This window comes from Neopelma chrysocephalum, unplaced genomic scaffold (genome assembly GCF_003984885.1).
Source record: "Neopelma chrysocephalum unplaced genomic scaffold, ASM398488v2 Primary Assembly neopelma1_60, whole genome shotgun sequence".
NCBI lineage: Eukaryota > Metazoa > Chordata > Aves > Passeriformes > Pipridae > Neopelma > Neopelma chrysocephalum.
In genome coordinates this window covers 11,218,340-11,234,408 of record NW_020897715.1, presented here as the reverse complement: position 1 = coordinate 11,234,408, position 16,069 = coordinate 11,218,340, and the positions used below count along the sequence as shown (strand labels likewise).

The following is a 16,069-nucleotide window of genomic DNA, read 5'->3' as shown; positions in this document are numbered from 1 at the left end:
GGGTTCCTCGGCACATCTGTAACACCATTCCTACTGGGAGCAACACTGTGTTAAGCCCACTGTGACCTAGATACACCAAGCACCAAGTTATTCAGACCAACCTATGTGCTTCTACATTTAATAAAAGTACAGGATATGTTTCTTCTAGGTGTTTGTTTTTCTTTGTAACACCACTATTGTACTCTCTTTTAATCACTTCCCATGAAAATTTGTCCACTGTTTGTAGCAGACTTCAGTGGCTTTTCCATTTTATTTCCCCATGTAGCTGACTGCCAAATATCTTAAAATGTCATGTCTGTAATGGAAGTGTATAGTGCTATACATGATCCATATTAGCTCAGGAGTTATTCTGATGTCCTGTGGCAAGCGATTCCACAAACTCAGCCATAAATGCCTTACTTCTAACAGCTTTTTGCTTCAGTCTGCATTGTGTTCAATGCAGAGCCTGCTATGGAGTGTGGGGCATAAGGGAGGTTCTCTGCCAGAGACTTTTGATAGCAAACTGCCTCCTAATGAGTCCTATACTGATGGCTGCTGTTTGTCCTAATGCTTCTGCAGGTCTTGGTAAGCTTGAATTTTACACTGTCTTCTCTATCAGTTGTGTTCCAGTAAACTGCAGTGCTGCTTTCCCCCCCCAGCCCTCCCCACCTTTGCACAGTTTAAGGACATACTTGGCGTACCAGTCTTGTTAAATGCAAGATCTTGTGTGCATGGAACTATAGGTGATGAAGGCAGAGCTGGAGGAGTTACAGGGTGGAATCTGTGGACATCAAGGCATGAACTACAGGTACAAACTGAAGTCTGAGAAAAATTAAAAGCATGAATTTGTGTTGAACTGCAGTACAAAAATATCTTAGACTTCCAGATAGTGTATAGTAAAATAGAAGCAGAAAATATGCTCTGCCCATGCTACAGAGATCTGTTGTATTCTCTTAGCAAGGGACATTTTCTTACAGGGCGTGGATAATTGATCCAGTTATAGCAATATATTTATGAAAATGACTGCTGACCCTCCCTTCACTTCTCTACAATACAAAATTAGAACATACCTCTGAGACTTTTCTTGCTCTCAAAAAGATGGAATGGCTCCAGGATGTCTCCAAAACAGCTCTGGCATTCAAAGAATATCCTAGTAGGATTTATACATCTTTATTTTTTGAAGAGGGGAAGGAATTTTAAAAGAATTAAGAAGAAGGGATCAAGAAACTGAGTCAATTCTGTTGTCTTTTTTAAAAACAGTAATTTACTAGCTAAGGTCCTGTGAAATAGCCTTGTTCCACTGGTACTGATATCAGGGAAATACATGTTCTGTGCAGGTAGCCTTGAATGTGGTCTCATATTTACTCAACATGTGACATCTTAGGAGTCTGGAACTAACAAACCTTTGCAGAATAGGAAGTAACAGAAATGAAGTCATGCTATCAGAATAAAGTAATGAATGCCAAAGCTTTTAAGCTGACCCTTCATGGCTCCATAATATTTGTAAGTCTCCTGTTCAAAGCCTCCATATTATCAAAGGATCAACTGGCGGGGAGAAGTAGAAGGCACAGGCCTCCAAGGTTATATCCAATCTACGGTTCTTACAGATAACTGCAATCTATAGGCTTTTTCTAAACTAATCATGCTGCATTTCAGAAATAATTTGGCTTTTTTTTTGTTCTTGCTAATTCTGTTTCATTCCAACATAAATACTAGTTAAGTCTCCTTCCCCAGATAAATTATAACAGCCAAAATAATAAAAACAAAGAAAGCAGTTGCTGCTGTTTGTCGCATTTATGGGCCTTTGTTCTTTCCATGCTCAGCAAAAGACAAATCTGTTTTACTCCCTCCTTCTGGATAGTTCCTGAAATATAGTGCTCTCACCAACTGAGAAAGCATTCTGAACAACAGCTTCACAAGAGTACAGGTTTTAACTTAAAGAAGCATTTCTCCAAACAACTTGGTAAAACTTTAGGAGAATTTTTCATGCACATATATTTTGTAAATTCCTCCACAGTACACTGCAGGCCAGAAGCTGAGAGAGGAAAGGAACAGGTAAGATTAAGGAAAGAAAGTATAAGAAACCCTACTTTTCACAACTTATGTCTTCCATCTCAGAAAAAAATTATTGGAAGTGTTGAGGTTTTTACTATCAAACTTCTTTAACCTTTCCTTATTTTTTCTAGTAGACTGGGGAGATAGAAAGAGAAAATGTGGAGGAAGGCTAGGAAAGATAGAAGTAAAAATTCAGGGAATAAAATTTTATATTGTTTCCAAAGGCTGAAAGTATTCCATGAAAACAAAATAAGGTGAGTTCTTTTGAGAACAAAAGAAACCCTGAGAAAACCTGGAGTACTTAAACCAAAATTTTTGCAGTTTCTTTTTCTCATGCAGTTTTTGGGGGAGAAATCTAGGTTGCCTGGCAGACCGACTGTGTATCTCCTCAAGGAAAGGGGCTGAGCGGATGTAACAACTCCTGCCAATCCCCTGGAAACAGCAGTTGAGCTCCAGTGGCACAACACTAGGGATTGTTGTTTTGGAAGGGACCAAGGTCACCCATTAGATCCTGTGAAGAGCCTGGAAGTTGTGGAAACTGCTGTCTCTAGGTGGGGCACACCATGGGAACTCCAAGGTTTTATTCTTTCCTCCTGCATCTGCTCGGCATGAAATGATGACCCAGATTGGTGAGCAATGCTCTACACCTCCTGCTAACAGCCCATATCCCTTTATCACCTGCTACTGAGCCACGCGCCAGCAGGACAGAGGTGCTGCTGAGAGCTAAGTGAGAGGGAACTGTGTGTTTCTGTTCACTTCCCCATGGCAACATGTTTATCAGTCTTTGTTTCGGCTCATTTCACTCTAACCATGCTATGTTAAGAGACCAGCCCTTCCTTGCACAAGACTGAGGTGGATTCCAATATTAACAGGAGCTGATTCTTTCTATGTAGATTTTTGCTTCAAGCTAAAGTGTAGTGAAATGGCCATTGACATATTTTTTTTCTTCTTCTTTATTTTTTTTCTAATAAACCTTGCAGGTTTATTACAAAAGAGAACATGCAGAACAATGGAAACTTTGCTAGACCCAGAAGGTAGCCAGAAAGCAGTAAAACACTGATGCCAAATGATACAGGACCAAAATGTTTATCTGTGTTTTACAGACAGCTGAGTAATCTTATGGCCCCAAACCCTTTCGTAGCTATGTTTATTAAGCTATGATGATGGAGATAGTAATAATATTCTGCAATTCAAGAAATTCTGTTCTGGGACTGAGAGGAACCTATTGCCCACCCAACTGTGTATAGCCAGGTGATCTCTGAAAAGCTTTCATTTTGCTTCCTTGATTACTGACTCCAGGTAGGAGGCAGGATATGCAATTGCACAGATGGGAGGCCTGACCCCTGGTGTGAATTTTCCATGACATCAGCCAATTTGTAGAACAATCTGTAGGTATAGAGTGGGAAGCCCTAGCAGTGGTAGCAATGTGGTGGAGATCAAGGGAGTGGAGCACAGGGAAAGGCAAAACAAGTAGATAAAAAGAAAATATGGGTTAGATTGAGGAGCAAAACAACAAATTGTTTAGAAGATTGGCAAAACTTTAAGAATAGTAGTCCCGGGCAAAGCTCTAGATAATGACTTTGAATGTAATAGTTTTGTTTTCCCCTCTTGTCAAATATTCCTCCTGGATGAACAGGGTGCTGTTTCATTAAACCACAGAAGCCGTTCCAGCTCTTATAATGCTAAAGGACAGAATGCGGCAGGGGTCAGCAGCTGAACGTGCTTGGGCCAGGAAAGGACGAATGAGCACAACACAGCAGGAAAAGCATCTCTTTGTTGAGGTAGTTTTCAGGAAAGGCTTGTACCTGTCCCTCGGGGGAACGGGGAGATCAGGAATTTTGGGGGGAGGGTGACCTATGGTGGTACCTAGCCCTGCTCTTCGGAATGGGGTGATGAGGAATTTTGGGGGATGAGTGACCCACGCGGACCCCCCAGCCCTGCCCCGCCGCCCCCCCGCGCACACATGCTGCCGGCCCCGCCCACAGCAGTGGCCGCGCCCAATCAGAGGGCGGAGCGGCGCCCCGCCCCGCGCGCGCCGGCCAATGGGGTTGGGGCGCCGCTCCGCCGGACGGCGGCGGGAGGCGCCTCTCGGGAGGTGACCCGGGACGGGCCCGCGGCCACCATCGGGAGTGCGTCCGGCCCCGGCAGCGCCTCCGCCCCGGCCCCAGCCCCCGGGCCGCCCCTGCCCCTGCCCGGCATGGCGGGACCCCGCGGGGGGCGGCCGGCGCGGCGCTCCGCCCGGGCTGCCGGCGGCGGCGGCGGCGCGTGCTGCTGGGCGCTGCCCACGGGGCTGCTCTGCGCCTACGGCTTCTTCTGCAGCGTGCGGCCGTCCGAGCCCTTCCTCACCCGCTACCTGCTGGGGCCGCACAAGAATCTCTCCGAGACACAGGTACGGCGGCCCCGGGCGCCTCGCACCCCCGCGGGGTGTGTCTGTGTGTCTGTCGGTGTGTCTGTGTTTAGTTTGTGGGTGCTGGGGGTCACCGCCGCCTTCTCCTTCCCGCAGGTGTTCAACGAGATTTACCCGGTGTGGACTTACTCCTACCTGGCGCTGCTGTTCCCGGTGTTCCTGGCCACAGACTACCTGCGGTACAAGCCCGTGGTGCTGCTGCAGGGCCTGAGCCTCATCGTCACCTGGTTCATGCTGCTGTACGCCCAGGGGCTGCGGGCCGTCCAGTTCCTCGAGTTCTTCTATGGGATGGGGACGGCCACCGACATCGCCTATTACTCCTACATCTACAGCGTCGTCGATGTCAACCTGTACCAGAAGGTCACCAGCTACTGCCGGAGCGCCACCCTGGTGGGCTACACGGTGGGCTCGGTGTCCGGGCAGGTCCTTGTGTCGGTGGCAGGATGGTCCCTCTTCAGCTTGAACGTTATCTCCTTAACCAGCATATCCATTGCCTTTGGCACAGCATGGTTTCTGCCGATGCCACAAAAAAGCCTTTTCTTTCACCACCACGTCTCAAGTCAACAGCTCAGCTGTGAAATGAAGGTGATGGACTGTAAAAATGGATCAGCCGTCCAAGATCATCCTGATGTGCAGAGCGCACCTGGCTGGGAGGATGAGACAAAAGTTCCCTTAAATGGGGAGGGTCATTCAGCAGAGAAACAGGTGAGTTGTGCCCTGGGTTTTCATAAGGAGAAGATGCCATACTGATGTGGTTGTCACACATGCATATGTTCATGTATGTACGTAGCAGTAGAGATTTAATATCTAACATCAAAAAGTATCCGTTTGCTTAGCCCAGTTCCGTATTTATGGCACAGGGAAAATTATTACTGGCATTCTTTTGCTGTTTGAGCATGGTAGGCTGCTCCTTAGTTTTCTGAAATTGCTCTCCATGTCTTCCAATGCTATAATTAAAATGCTCTGGGCATCAAATTGCCACTCAATAGTACAAAGCAAGGGATGTCTCTGGGGCACTAAAAATTCAGTGTATATACAAATTCTGTGTGTGCTTCTGGATGCATCAGTGACTTGCAGAAAAGAGACAATTCTTCCTGCACTCTCATTTTGACATTTGTTTCTTTGACTGTTGTGCACGTTGTGCAGTAATAAGCTGTGTGTACTAATCGGGTTTTATCATATGATCCCGGAAGGAAACTGGTCTAGGAAGGGAACTGCAGTAGTTCTTGAGAGCACTTGGAGACAGACATTGATGATTTATAGATGGTCAGAATACAGGTAAATTACAGGAAACACCTTTGCATAATAGCAGCTTAATGCAGCCCGTGAGACCACTGAGGTAGTGCCCTGACTTGTGGCTTTTGTAGGCTGCCTAACCTCTAGCAAAGTTACTTGTATGGAAACAAGTGTGCAGACACCCTTGTTGGGTGGTGGGATGGGTTGTGTCCCACAAGGTGAGGAGTGAGCAGCCTCTAGTTTGGAGGCCCAATGTGTGTGTGTAGTTGCCTGCTGGGCAGGTCACTGCCCCACTGCTCCAGGGAAACACCTGTAGGGGGATTCTCAGCAGGGGGATTTGAGGGCCTGGGGAAAGGTCAGCCTTGCTCCTTGGACAGAAGGAGGCCTTGCTTGTTCTGAGAACAAGCCAGAAGGTAAGCACGGCTGTTGGATTAGTGAGCAGTAGGTATTTCACTTAGCAAGTAAGCCACAGTTAGCTGGTTTGAGGGAGGCAGCATCCAGGGCTGCTTTCAGCTTCTCCAGCTACAGCTGAGAATTAAAGGTATTAACATTCCAGGGACTTAATCCTGCCCCATCCAGCATGATCTTGTGTGAGCAAAAGTGTTTTTAACTGTGTTATGCTTGTGTGCTGAAGGATATTTGTTAAGACAACCTCTGTGCCAGTAATGACTGACATATAACTTATCCATCCCTTTGTTTATCCTACTCCCACCCTGTAAGAGTACATATGGTTCCAAAGTAATGGTGAATAGTTTAAAGAAGGAGCAAGTACACCTGCATAACTCCCCGGAGTTCAGTTATACCTGGTGCTAAAAGTTGAGAAGCACTGGTGTGTGATGATAATCTTCCTTCCTGAGGTAATGACAACCATATCTCACAAACATGAATGGCTGTAGGAATAATTATACTGAGGAAGTGCTGCCAGGTGGTGGGAGGGTGGATGGGCCTTTCTGCTTTATCAGGCACATGCTTGGGCTGAACATGCCATATCAGTTTTTGCAGTGTATGTGACAGTTCCCTTCCCTTGTTTTCCTGTGCCTAAACTTGAGCTTCGTGTGAAATCTTCTGTGTGGGCATTATGTGCTAAGGTCACATTGTCACAAGCTGACCTCTTCCCAAGTTGTTCTCTTGGGCTTTGGAGGAATGGTCTCTGTATGCAGAACAAGAGTTACGCCATTGGCAAAGCACCAATGGGACTTCATGTGTTTAATGAAGATGCTTAGAAATTAGTGACACTTTAAGGGGTGGAAGAAAGCGAGTTCAGGACAGGGTTCAGGCTGTGGTCTTCGGGAGTGTTAGAAGAAACACTATAAAATGAGTTTTATTGCTCATGGAGAATAGTCTTTCCCAGGCACGCTGCACAATTCCCCCAGGCAAAGGGCATACCGCCAAGAGCCCAAAGTTGCTGCTGCTGTCTGGAAACCACGCTGAAACTGGACCTGTGACAGCACAATGTGCAATAGCTCAGTCCTGTGACACTGCTGTGTGTTTCCCTGCAGGGAATCCAGGTTCACAGGGGCCAGAGATGCTGGGTGGGCCTTGGGGCTCTGCCCAGTCTCACATGGGTAGTCTAACTGCTCCTCTGACTCACCCAAGAAGGGTCTTGCTTGTTTGCACAGACTCTGTACATGTGTGCATGCAACAAATGTTATCAGGAACTCTTGTCTACAAGGTAAAGACATGCTCTTTTCCTCTGCTGCTGTTGACATAAATTGGTAAAGAACAGGACTGTAACAGTATGCATATAAAAAGCAATTTTGATTGTTGTCATCCCCTGTTGCTAGAATTGATCTATTTTCAATTATATTTCTTAAGGGTCTGCCCCCTAGTGTGCTCTTTCTGGAGTGGAAAGATTCATTTTTTTACCTCATGCCATTTGTCAGGGCACTTGTATGTACAGGGGCTGCCATTTGTGACAGCAGTGTCTCGTGGAAGTAGCTTCTGTTTCTCTTCAGATCCCCAGATGATATCTCTCACCTTCTTGAAGCCTTGGTGAGCTTTAACAGGGGTAGAGTGTTGTAATGAGATCGCTTCTTTGAATATTAATAAACTCAAAATGCTAGTACTAATGAAAATCTACTTTTTTGTGGGGAGATATACTCCTCTTTCATGTTCTTTGTGCTACAAAATTTGGATCGCGACTTAAAAGTGGCAGTGATGTTTTTTGCCTTTATGATTTAAATGGCTGGCTTCTGATCCTGTCTTGTCCAAGTGGATATCGTGTCTTGTTCTTCTGTGTCTCTTCTCTGGTACCTTTCTGTTGCTCATATAACATCAGCAGTTCCTGCTCTCTGATTGGGAGAGCCAGAGATGGAGGGGTGCTTGGGACTGAACCCTTCCTCTGCACTTAAGGGGATGGCCCTGGTTAGTGCAGAGACCAGTTCCTGAGACTGTGGGATGGGGAAGCTTTTTATTCATTACTCTGTGGAGGTTTGTGTCCAAGAGTGGTATTGTCACTCATCAGTGATCAGACCACCTGAAACGGGCAGTTTTGTGGGCCAGTGTGAAGTATTTATAAACAAAAACTTTGCATTTCTGCCCCCTTCCTTCTCCAATCTATGCAGGAGCAGAAAGTAGACATCGTAAAGGTGCTCAAGGATCTCTGGCGGGACTTCCTGCAGTGCTACTCCTCCCGGACCATGCTCTGCTGGTCTGTGTGGTGGGCACTGTCCACCTGCGGATACTTCCAGGTCATCAACTACGCTCAGGGGCTGTGGGAGATGGTGCTGCCTTCTCAGAGCACAGAGATCTACAACGGTGCCGTGGAGGCAGCCTCAACGCTCCTAGGTAAGCTTCCCTGACAGACACAGGTAGGGTGCTCAGTGTTGGGTTAGTCACTGCACACAGCTCTGATTCCTGTAATCCAGGACGTAGGTGTTTAAAGGAGCCTCCCAAGTCAGTCTTCATTCTGAAGTATTTGGCAGAAGGCTTCAGGCCTGTGGCTGGCTGTGTGTTCTTGGCTGTCGCTATGGCAGTGGGGTTATGCTTGGTTTAACCACTCAGAGTCAGACTAAAGGTCCTGTGCTTTTGCTTTTCCTTTGGCAGTGTAGGGAACATATGAAGGTTTCCTGTACACATACAGCATGCAGTGAGCCATGTTTAGTAATTTCTGCACTGTTAAGAGGAGAAGCTATTAAGATGAAAGAAGTTGGTTGACTTGAAAGGGACAGGTAGGTCAGTCAACACAAATGTTTGTTTATTAAGTTGTTCAATACTGTTTCATTACCAGAACTAGGACAATAATTTTTTCATATAGCTATCCTACCCTTAGAGAAGCTTTCTAGATATTGCTGCAGCATGTTCCTTTTCTTTGATGGACTCATTGTTCCTTCAACTGCTGTGGACATCCCGTACTTGGGGGAAAAAAACCCCAAGGTATACAAATAAATTATTAGTACTTTCTTGGGCATGCTCACCCACCTCTTGAAGTTTGGTAGGACGTTGTAGTTGGTTTATAGTTCTAAAAGCTGATCTACAACCTATTGTTAGTTGGGTATGAAACTGTTGGCAAGTTGATTTTGAAGACTTTGGCTATTCAGTAGTCCTTGGTGTGCTAAACCTGCACTTAAAGAGCACAGAGTCATACACTGTTCCTCCACCCTAGCATGATGCTATGGCTCTGCTTTCTTGTTTGAATTGGCTTCCTCTACCATCCTGCCTTGTTCCCAGGAAGGAAAAGAATTGGTATCAAGGGAAGGAAGACCCATAATGTGGTCAAATGTCAGCAGATTTAAAAAAATGGAAAAAAAAAAACAAAAAAGAAAGGAGGGGTATTTTTCAAACCTTACCACAAACATCTTTGCTATAAAGGTCCTTTTCTAAAAGACCTGTGAACAATGGACCTGTTAGAAAAAAAGGTGGATGGCACTAAACTCTTGTAAAACTGGAGTTTTTAGTTTCCCATTTTTTCTCTAGTATCTTTTTTATAAATGGTTGAATCATTTTGGGTGACGTTTTCTGAAAGCAAATTAGCCTCTGGCCCTGAACTGCTCTAAAGACAGAACCAGAAGATCCTTTCAGTTGACACAGATTAATTACTTGAAAGAAGTAAAGTTTAGTGAAGTAATAGTCACAATTAAAAGCTTGAAGTGTATATCAGAACTGGAAGGGACCTGTTAAGGATGAGCATGCAGTGACTTGACTGCCCCGGCACTAGAGCAAATGCTCTAGCTTCTGATTTCCAGTTAAAATTTATTAATGAGCAGTTTATTTATCTCTGATGTCATACCATGGTTGTATTTTAGCACAAAATCTTTGCTCTGAGCCAAAGAAATCAAGTTTTTCTAGTGTTCTTCGGTAAGGTTAAGCTTTTTGTTCTCTTCATCATCTTATTAGGTCCTCTTTGCACCAAACCTTGAGTTTGAGTTGCATTGTCTTTGAAGGTGGGTGACTGGAGCTGCAATCGGCTTTATTCAATGAAGCCTCAGACTAACAGAAGAACATACTGTTTACTCCTCTCCCTTTAGTAAATATACCTTTCCTGGTGCATCCCAGATCTGATTTTTCATCGTTTTCATCACTTTTATCACTCTTAGTCATTCTGTGCTCAGTTATGAGCAGTGTTTGGCAACCTTTGTATCAGATGGTGTTGCCATCCCTGCCTGTGTGGCCCTGCAGAAGGGTTTAAGTTGAGCACGGTGACTCATGTACCTGTCGGCTTCCTGTCCTGGGCAAGAGAAATATTCCTTCTAGGGAGGTCAGCTGACTGTTAAGCTGCATTCATGCACCTTCTTGGGAATGTGTCAGTCCTTTATCAGGTTGGGTTATGAAACAACTGGATCAGCTGCAGGTGTCTCATGGCAGGACACAGATTGAATATCTTGATTAGGTGTCAGGCTGATACAACCCTTACACATAGGGAGAGCACAACTTCATGAGTTGCCATGAGATCCCAGAGAATCATGTCTGTTCCCAGATTTCAGAATTGCTAAGACAAGTAGGAAGAAGGCCCTAGGACTTTACCTTCTTTTTGCATCTCAGGGTTTTGCTACAGGGGAGCCAGACTTTCAAATGTCAATCACGTAGTGTCACAGCAACCACCGGGAAGAAGAGTTTAGTGGGGGTAATAAATTCCTTTCCCTTGGCATAGCTCCCTTCTTTTGTAGTCCGCAAGATTGATGTGAGGCCTGACAGGATCACAGGCTTGTGCGCACTGATGGAACACAAGGAGTCTTGGTGTGCTTGAAGGTTTTCTAAGATAATAGGGCTACAAAGAGCTTAGATGCTGCACTATAGCACTTCTGTACTTATAATGCTGAATACAATCCTGTTTTTCACGGATCCCCAGTAAACCTCCCTTTGTCAGTAGGCTGTTTGTCTAGTTTGCTCTGTACAGCACTGCTGTTATGCTGTTGGTTGCTATTTGGCTCGTTTGCAGAACAAGGCCTACTCCAAATGGGAATTTCCTATTCATGTAATATGTATTTAGGCTTCTCAGTAGCTACAGCAGTGGTTCTGCATGAACACCTTGTCTGCTCATTGATTTGCATGAAATATCACATATTTTCCATCTTGTGATCTGTCTTCTCTCCCCATCTCCCCTTCATAAAATCCAGTCAGAGTTACAAACCTGTTCTGATTTCAGAGGATTGTTCTTGCACAATCAGTAGCGCATGACTGTACCTTGTGATTAGGCTGCATCCCAGGAGATGTGGATTGGACTCCTCTTCTTGCTTACTCTTAAGCCCAACATGCTGATGACAGTAAATGTAGGTTTTTGTGCCTCCTAGGAGAGAGCTCTAACAGCTGTGCATCAAAGTAGGCAATGTCTTCCTACCCCCCTAAAGCAGCACAAAATAATTAGCTGAGTGCTTTTGAGAACCAGGGTTTGCATTTCTCAACAGAAATTGCCCAGTTGACAACACTGCCACAGTCAAGTGCAGAGAACTAAGTGGCAGTGGCCTGAGTCCTGGGGCTGTGGAGAGGAGAGGAGACTTCAGAAACCGTCAGCATTGACCTATGTATTTTTTTTGGTCTTTCTGTGAAAGCGAGTGGTAGTTTACAGAAGGGTTCCAGGCAAGGGAGGGGTCAGGAAGGAGAGCCTCTAAGGTGGTCACATTCATGTCCTCCACTTCAATCATGTTTGGCTGTCAGAGGCTGTACAGCTCCTAATACACGGTCTCCAAATTGGTCCAACTGCAATTACTAATGGTTATGCTTTCCTTCCTCTCATAGGAGCTGTTGCAGTCGTTGTTGTGGGTCACATAAAAACATCCTGGGCAATGTGGGGTGAAGTGGCACTTGCCCTGTTCTCCTTTCTCATTGCTGCTGCTGTATATGTCATGGACACTGTTCATAACATCTGGGTGTGCTATGGATCCTATGTTGTATTCAGAATTATCTACATGATGCTAATCACGATAGCAACGTGAGTATCTTTTTAATGTAAACTGCTCTCAATGTTACAGCTGTTGTGAAAGTGGAGTATTTTCTGTGTAACAAGAGTCTGTTGCAAGGGTTTGTGTTGTGATTCTGGTTGGAAACTGAGGCCTGGAGATATATTTAGCTGGCAGCATGACCAAGCTTAAAAGTCTTAAGACACTAAACTGACTACTTTTAAATTATATAATGTGGTGTTTGCCAGGGGGATGTTTTTCACAGACATGGCTGGAGTGAAGTTTTAACAGATGAGGAGAGGATGATGCTTTGCCTGTGTTAAAGCATCAACTCTCCCTAACCTGTAAGGAGAAAAACTTCTTCAGTGTTATTTGTCACTTTGGGGAGGAAAACACTGTTGTTGAACCACACATGCATAATCACTACAAGACAGCTCAAGCATAATATGAGGAGTGATGCTGAAACTGGTAACTGCAAAGGGAATTCTGGTTAGGAGGATGCCAGAGGTTATGGACCACACTGCAATGGATTGACACTTTGAGACTGCCAACATCTCTCTGAGATCAGAGTATCTTCTCTGCATGATGAGACCCTTTACATCAAACTGGAGGGCTACTTCAGTAACACGGAAACCCACAGAGCTCCCAAAGTGCAGTTGTAAGGTTTTTTTGTTTTGTTTTGTTTTGTTTTTAAAGTTTTTGCATGTATCTAAGGTTCTCTTTTAACTTCTAGTCCATCATGAACCTGTTCAGAAAAGTACACTGTCAGTGCAAGGTAATTTAGCTGTGAAAAATAATGGACTGGTCCATGTAACTCCTAAGGCTGCGTAGTCGTCTTGTCCAGAAATGTTCCTCCCATTTGTGCAGTCCCTTGCTTTTTCCCTGTCCTTATGTTTCTGGTCATCCCTTTCTTTCCAGGTTCCAGATCGCTACAAATCTCAGTGTGGAGCGGTATGCCCTGGTGTTTGGGGTCAATACTTTCATTGCCTTAGCACTTCAGACTGTGCTCACTTTGATTGTTGTGGATGCCAGTGGGCTTGGGTTGGACATTTTCACCCAGGTATGATAGATGCTCTTACCTTGATGGAAGGCAGGGAGGGAGGGAGGGAGGAAGGTAAACCAAGCTGTAAAGCTTCTCAGCTGCCTGTTTCTGGATCTAGGGTATGTAGAGAAATAATCATTGATTTCTGATATTTTAGAGGAGGAAGGGAGCTTATTTATTAACCTTCTTATAAATTTGGTAACTGCTTGATTTAACCACTTCTTTTTATTTTCTTTTCCTCTTCTCTGCAGTTCATGATTTACGCCTCTTACTTTGCGGTCATCTCACTGGTGTTCTTGGTCAGTGGCATATGCAGTATTGTGAGAGCTTACAGAAGACAAGAGCAGATGCAAAGCAGATCTCCTGAAAGCCAGTAGTGCATCAAGTGAAGACTCTTGGTGACTACATATGAAGATACAGGTCTATTTTTAATCTCTGCCTTTTCTTCCCAAAGCAATCACCTTAACGGTATTTGATCCATATTTATACTATATTAGTAGCACATTTTAGAAGGCAAATGTATTAGCTCTTACGTAAGTAAGAACAAATATCTTCTTTCTAAAATGCCTTTTGTTCTTCTGTTGCATATATGGGATGTGCAGCAAAGAACAGTAAAGCTTTCTCAAAGAATGAGAACCCTGGGAGGTTTTAGTCTAAGGCTGTCCGTCTGCAGGCAGCTTTGTGATTGTCTAGTCAACTGCTGCTCTCTCTGTCACTGAGGTGCTGCTGCAGGGCAGAAGTGAGGGCACACTAATAGACCTCTCTGTGGAGAGGCCCAGGCCTGGGACAGGAGGTGGCCTTAGGGCTGTGCTCTGCAGTGTGGCTCTCACTGGGGCTACCCTGTGATGCTGGATGCTCCGTTTTGAGGACTGGTACACTAATGTTTCTGAATACGCACATGCTTCCTTGAGGAGCTTGTACTGTTTGTTTCTCCTGCTCCTGTCTTCTGTCACCCCTGCTGCCAGCCCATGGCTGATCATGGTGCTTCCCCAAAAACATAACTGTGTCCTGGGGCAATTTGTAACACTGCTGGACTGGCTATCAGCAAAACTACTTGTGCCAGTACCCAAAAGATTGTAAAGCTGGAGGGGAAGTTAAGAGGGAGTTTAAATAGACAAGATGGTAATCCAAGGGACCCTTGGACAACTTTGTGTTTGTCCTTTAGGGCTGCAGGTTTCTGTGATTACAGGAGTCACTGCTTCACAACCCTGGGGGCTGAACTGTTTCAGTGGGATGGTGGATGTTAGCACTAAGAAGTAGGGTGACTTGCAGGATTTTAAGCTATTGTTTGTGGCCTTAGAGAACTGTGACTCTGGTGACTAAATAGACACCTTCAGTTATGATAGTTAGCACACTGACTGTCTGAGGCTTTGAAAAATGATGACTTATGGTCTATCAGTTTTTTCCTCCTTATTGTAAAATGCCCTTATGCTTCTGATGGGTCTCTGTCCACTAATGCTACCTCTTCTTTCCACGTGAGCAGAAAAATGAATGTTTGGAGTGGGCAGTCCTTTTGTTTTGTCCAGTTTAAGCAATTTGGGACTTGCATCATGTCTCTTTTTAAAAAATAATTTATTTTTTCTAAATTGCTTCAACACTGGGAAGGAGTTGCACAGAGTTGTCCTGGGCTTGGGCACCTGAATACTCTGGCGCCATGATCAGCACAGCAACAGATATCTGCAGTATACTGTGGAAATGGCCTGTGGACTGTCCCTGTTGCTGTGCAGGTTGTGGTGATTTTAAGTGTACAGGAGAGCTGGCAAGGGAGAAGGTGCAACACGTTATGCTTCCCTCCATGCCTTCTCTTTGTGTGTTGGTTAGAGGTTCTTTCAGCTGAAGAAGCAGCTTTGGTTTGTCACTTGCTTTTAGTGCCATGGAAACTTCACAGCATTGGGGTTGGGAAGGTGTTTTCCCACTGACTGGGGCATTTCTCGTCATTTTCTGTGAGCCTGAGCCTTTATCACACAAGGTGAATGATTAATGTGTTTGGGATCTGGGGCCTGGGGACCCCTTCCAGGCTGGCTGCTCAGGGGAACTCACTCCCCAAAGCTTCTCTGTGTTTGCAGGCTGCCTCCTAAAACAGTCCCCTAAAGAGGGCTCAGCTGCACTGGCATTTACAGACGTAAACTTCAGCCTTATCCTGAAATGGAAACTTGAAGCCACCCATGTATATATTCCTTTCTCTGCTGTTTTTTGTTTAAAAAAAAACCAACTCTGAAGCCATGAAATGCTAGCTGATGAGCTGTCCTGGTGCAGGGGTAGTCTGTCCTTTGAGTTCCTTGGTCTGATGGCAGTTGCAGCAAGGCCAGAGGAGTGGGTGTATGGCACTCTTGTCAAGTGACCCAAAGGAGCAGCTCAATTTTAATCATGTTTTTCATAGAGAGAACAAATCTTTGATGGGGAACAGCCCAGTTATTTTAAAAGCAAGTCAAAAATTAACTAACAAATTACAGCAATAGCAATGATTTGTCTACCAAAGTAATGAAACTGTGGCAACTGCAATAGAGAGGCATACTACACTGTGTACATCTTCAGGTCTGCTAATGTATGGAAGCCATACCTGGATGTTGTTCAGGTTCCTAGCTATGCTGTTGCTGTGGTGATGAGGTGACTATAGAGCCTGACTGGAGCTGTATGCAGAGTTAATGATGCCTATGAAATTCTGTAACCATGTTGACATTGTTGGTTTCTAATTGAATAGATATTTTTGTTAAATAAAACTACTCTGAGATATCCTGTGTGGCCAGTGTTTGTTTTCTATCTTGATACCTTGCTAATCCACAGCACTGCTGCTTCAGGTTTTTCTGAGCATCTTTGTAACAAAGAAGAAAACAATATAGGACAAAACATGTAAAAAGAAGCTAATCTTCAAGAAGCTGGTAATAGCTGGCTGGCTTCTGTAGGTTTGCAGAACTCTGTGCAAGTGTCTTGTATTAAAGATTCTTAATTGCTGAACTGTAGTTCCAGTGCAGACTGGTTCAGAGAGGCAAGCCATCACTCACTCATGTAGGGTAA

At 44.8% G+C, this 16,069-nt stretch overlaps 1 protein-coding gene across 1 annotated transcript; it reads left to right on the top strand.

Moving 5' to 3' along the window:
* The first annotated feature begins 4,231 nt into the window (after positions 1-4,231).
* Positions 4,232-15,787, top strand: SLC19A2 (solute carrier family 19 member 2). Its single transcript, XM_027681479.1, has 6 exons — positions 4,232-4,423; positions 4,538-5,146; positions 8,242-8,464; positions 11,852-12,044; positions 12,931-13,072; positions 13,306-15,787. The coding sequence occupies exons 1-6, from the start codon at positions 4,232-4,234 to the stop codon at positions 13,429-13,431; spliced, it is 1,485 nt and encodes a 494-aa protein (XP_027537280.1). The 3' UTR covers positions 13,432-15,787.
* Positions 15,788-16,069: the final 282 nt, after the last annotated feature.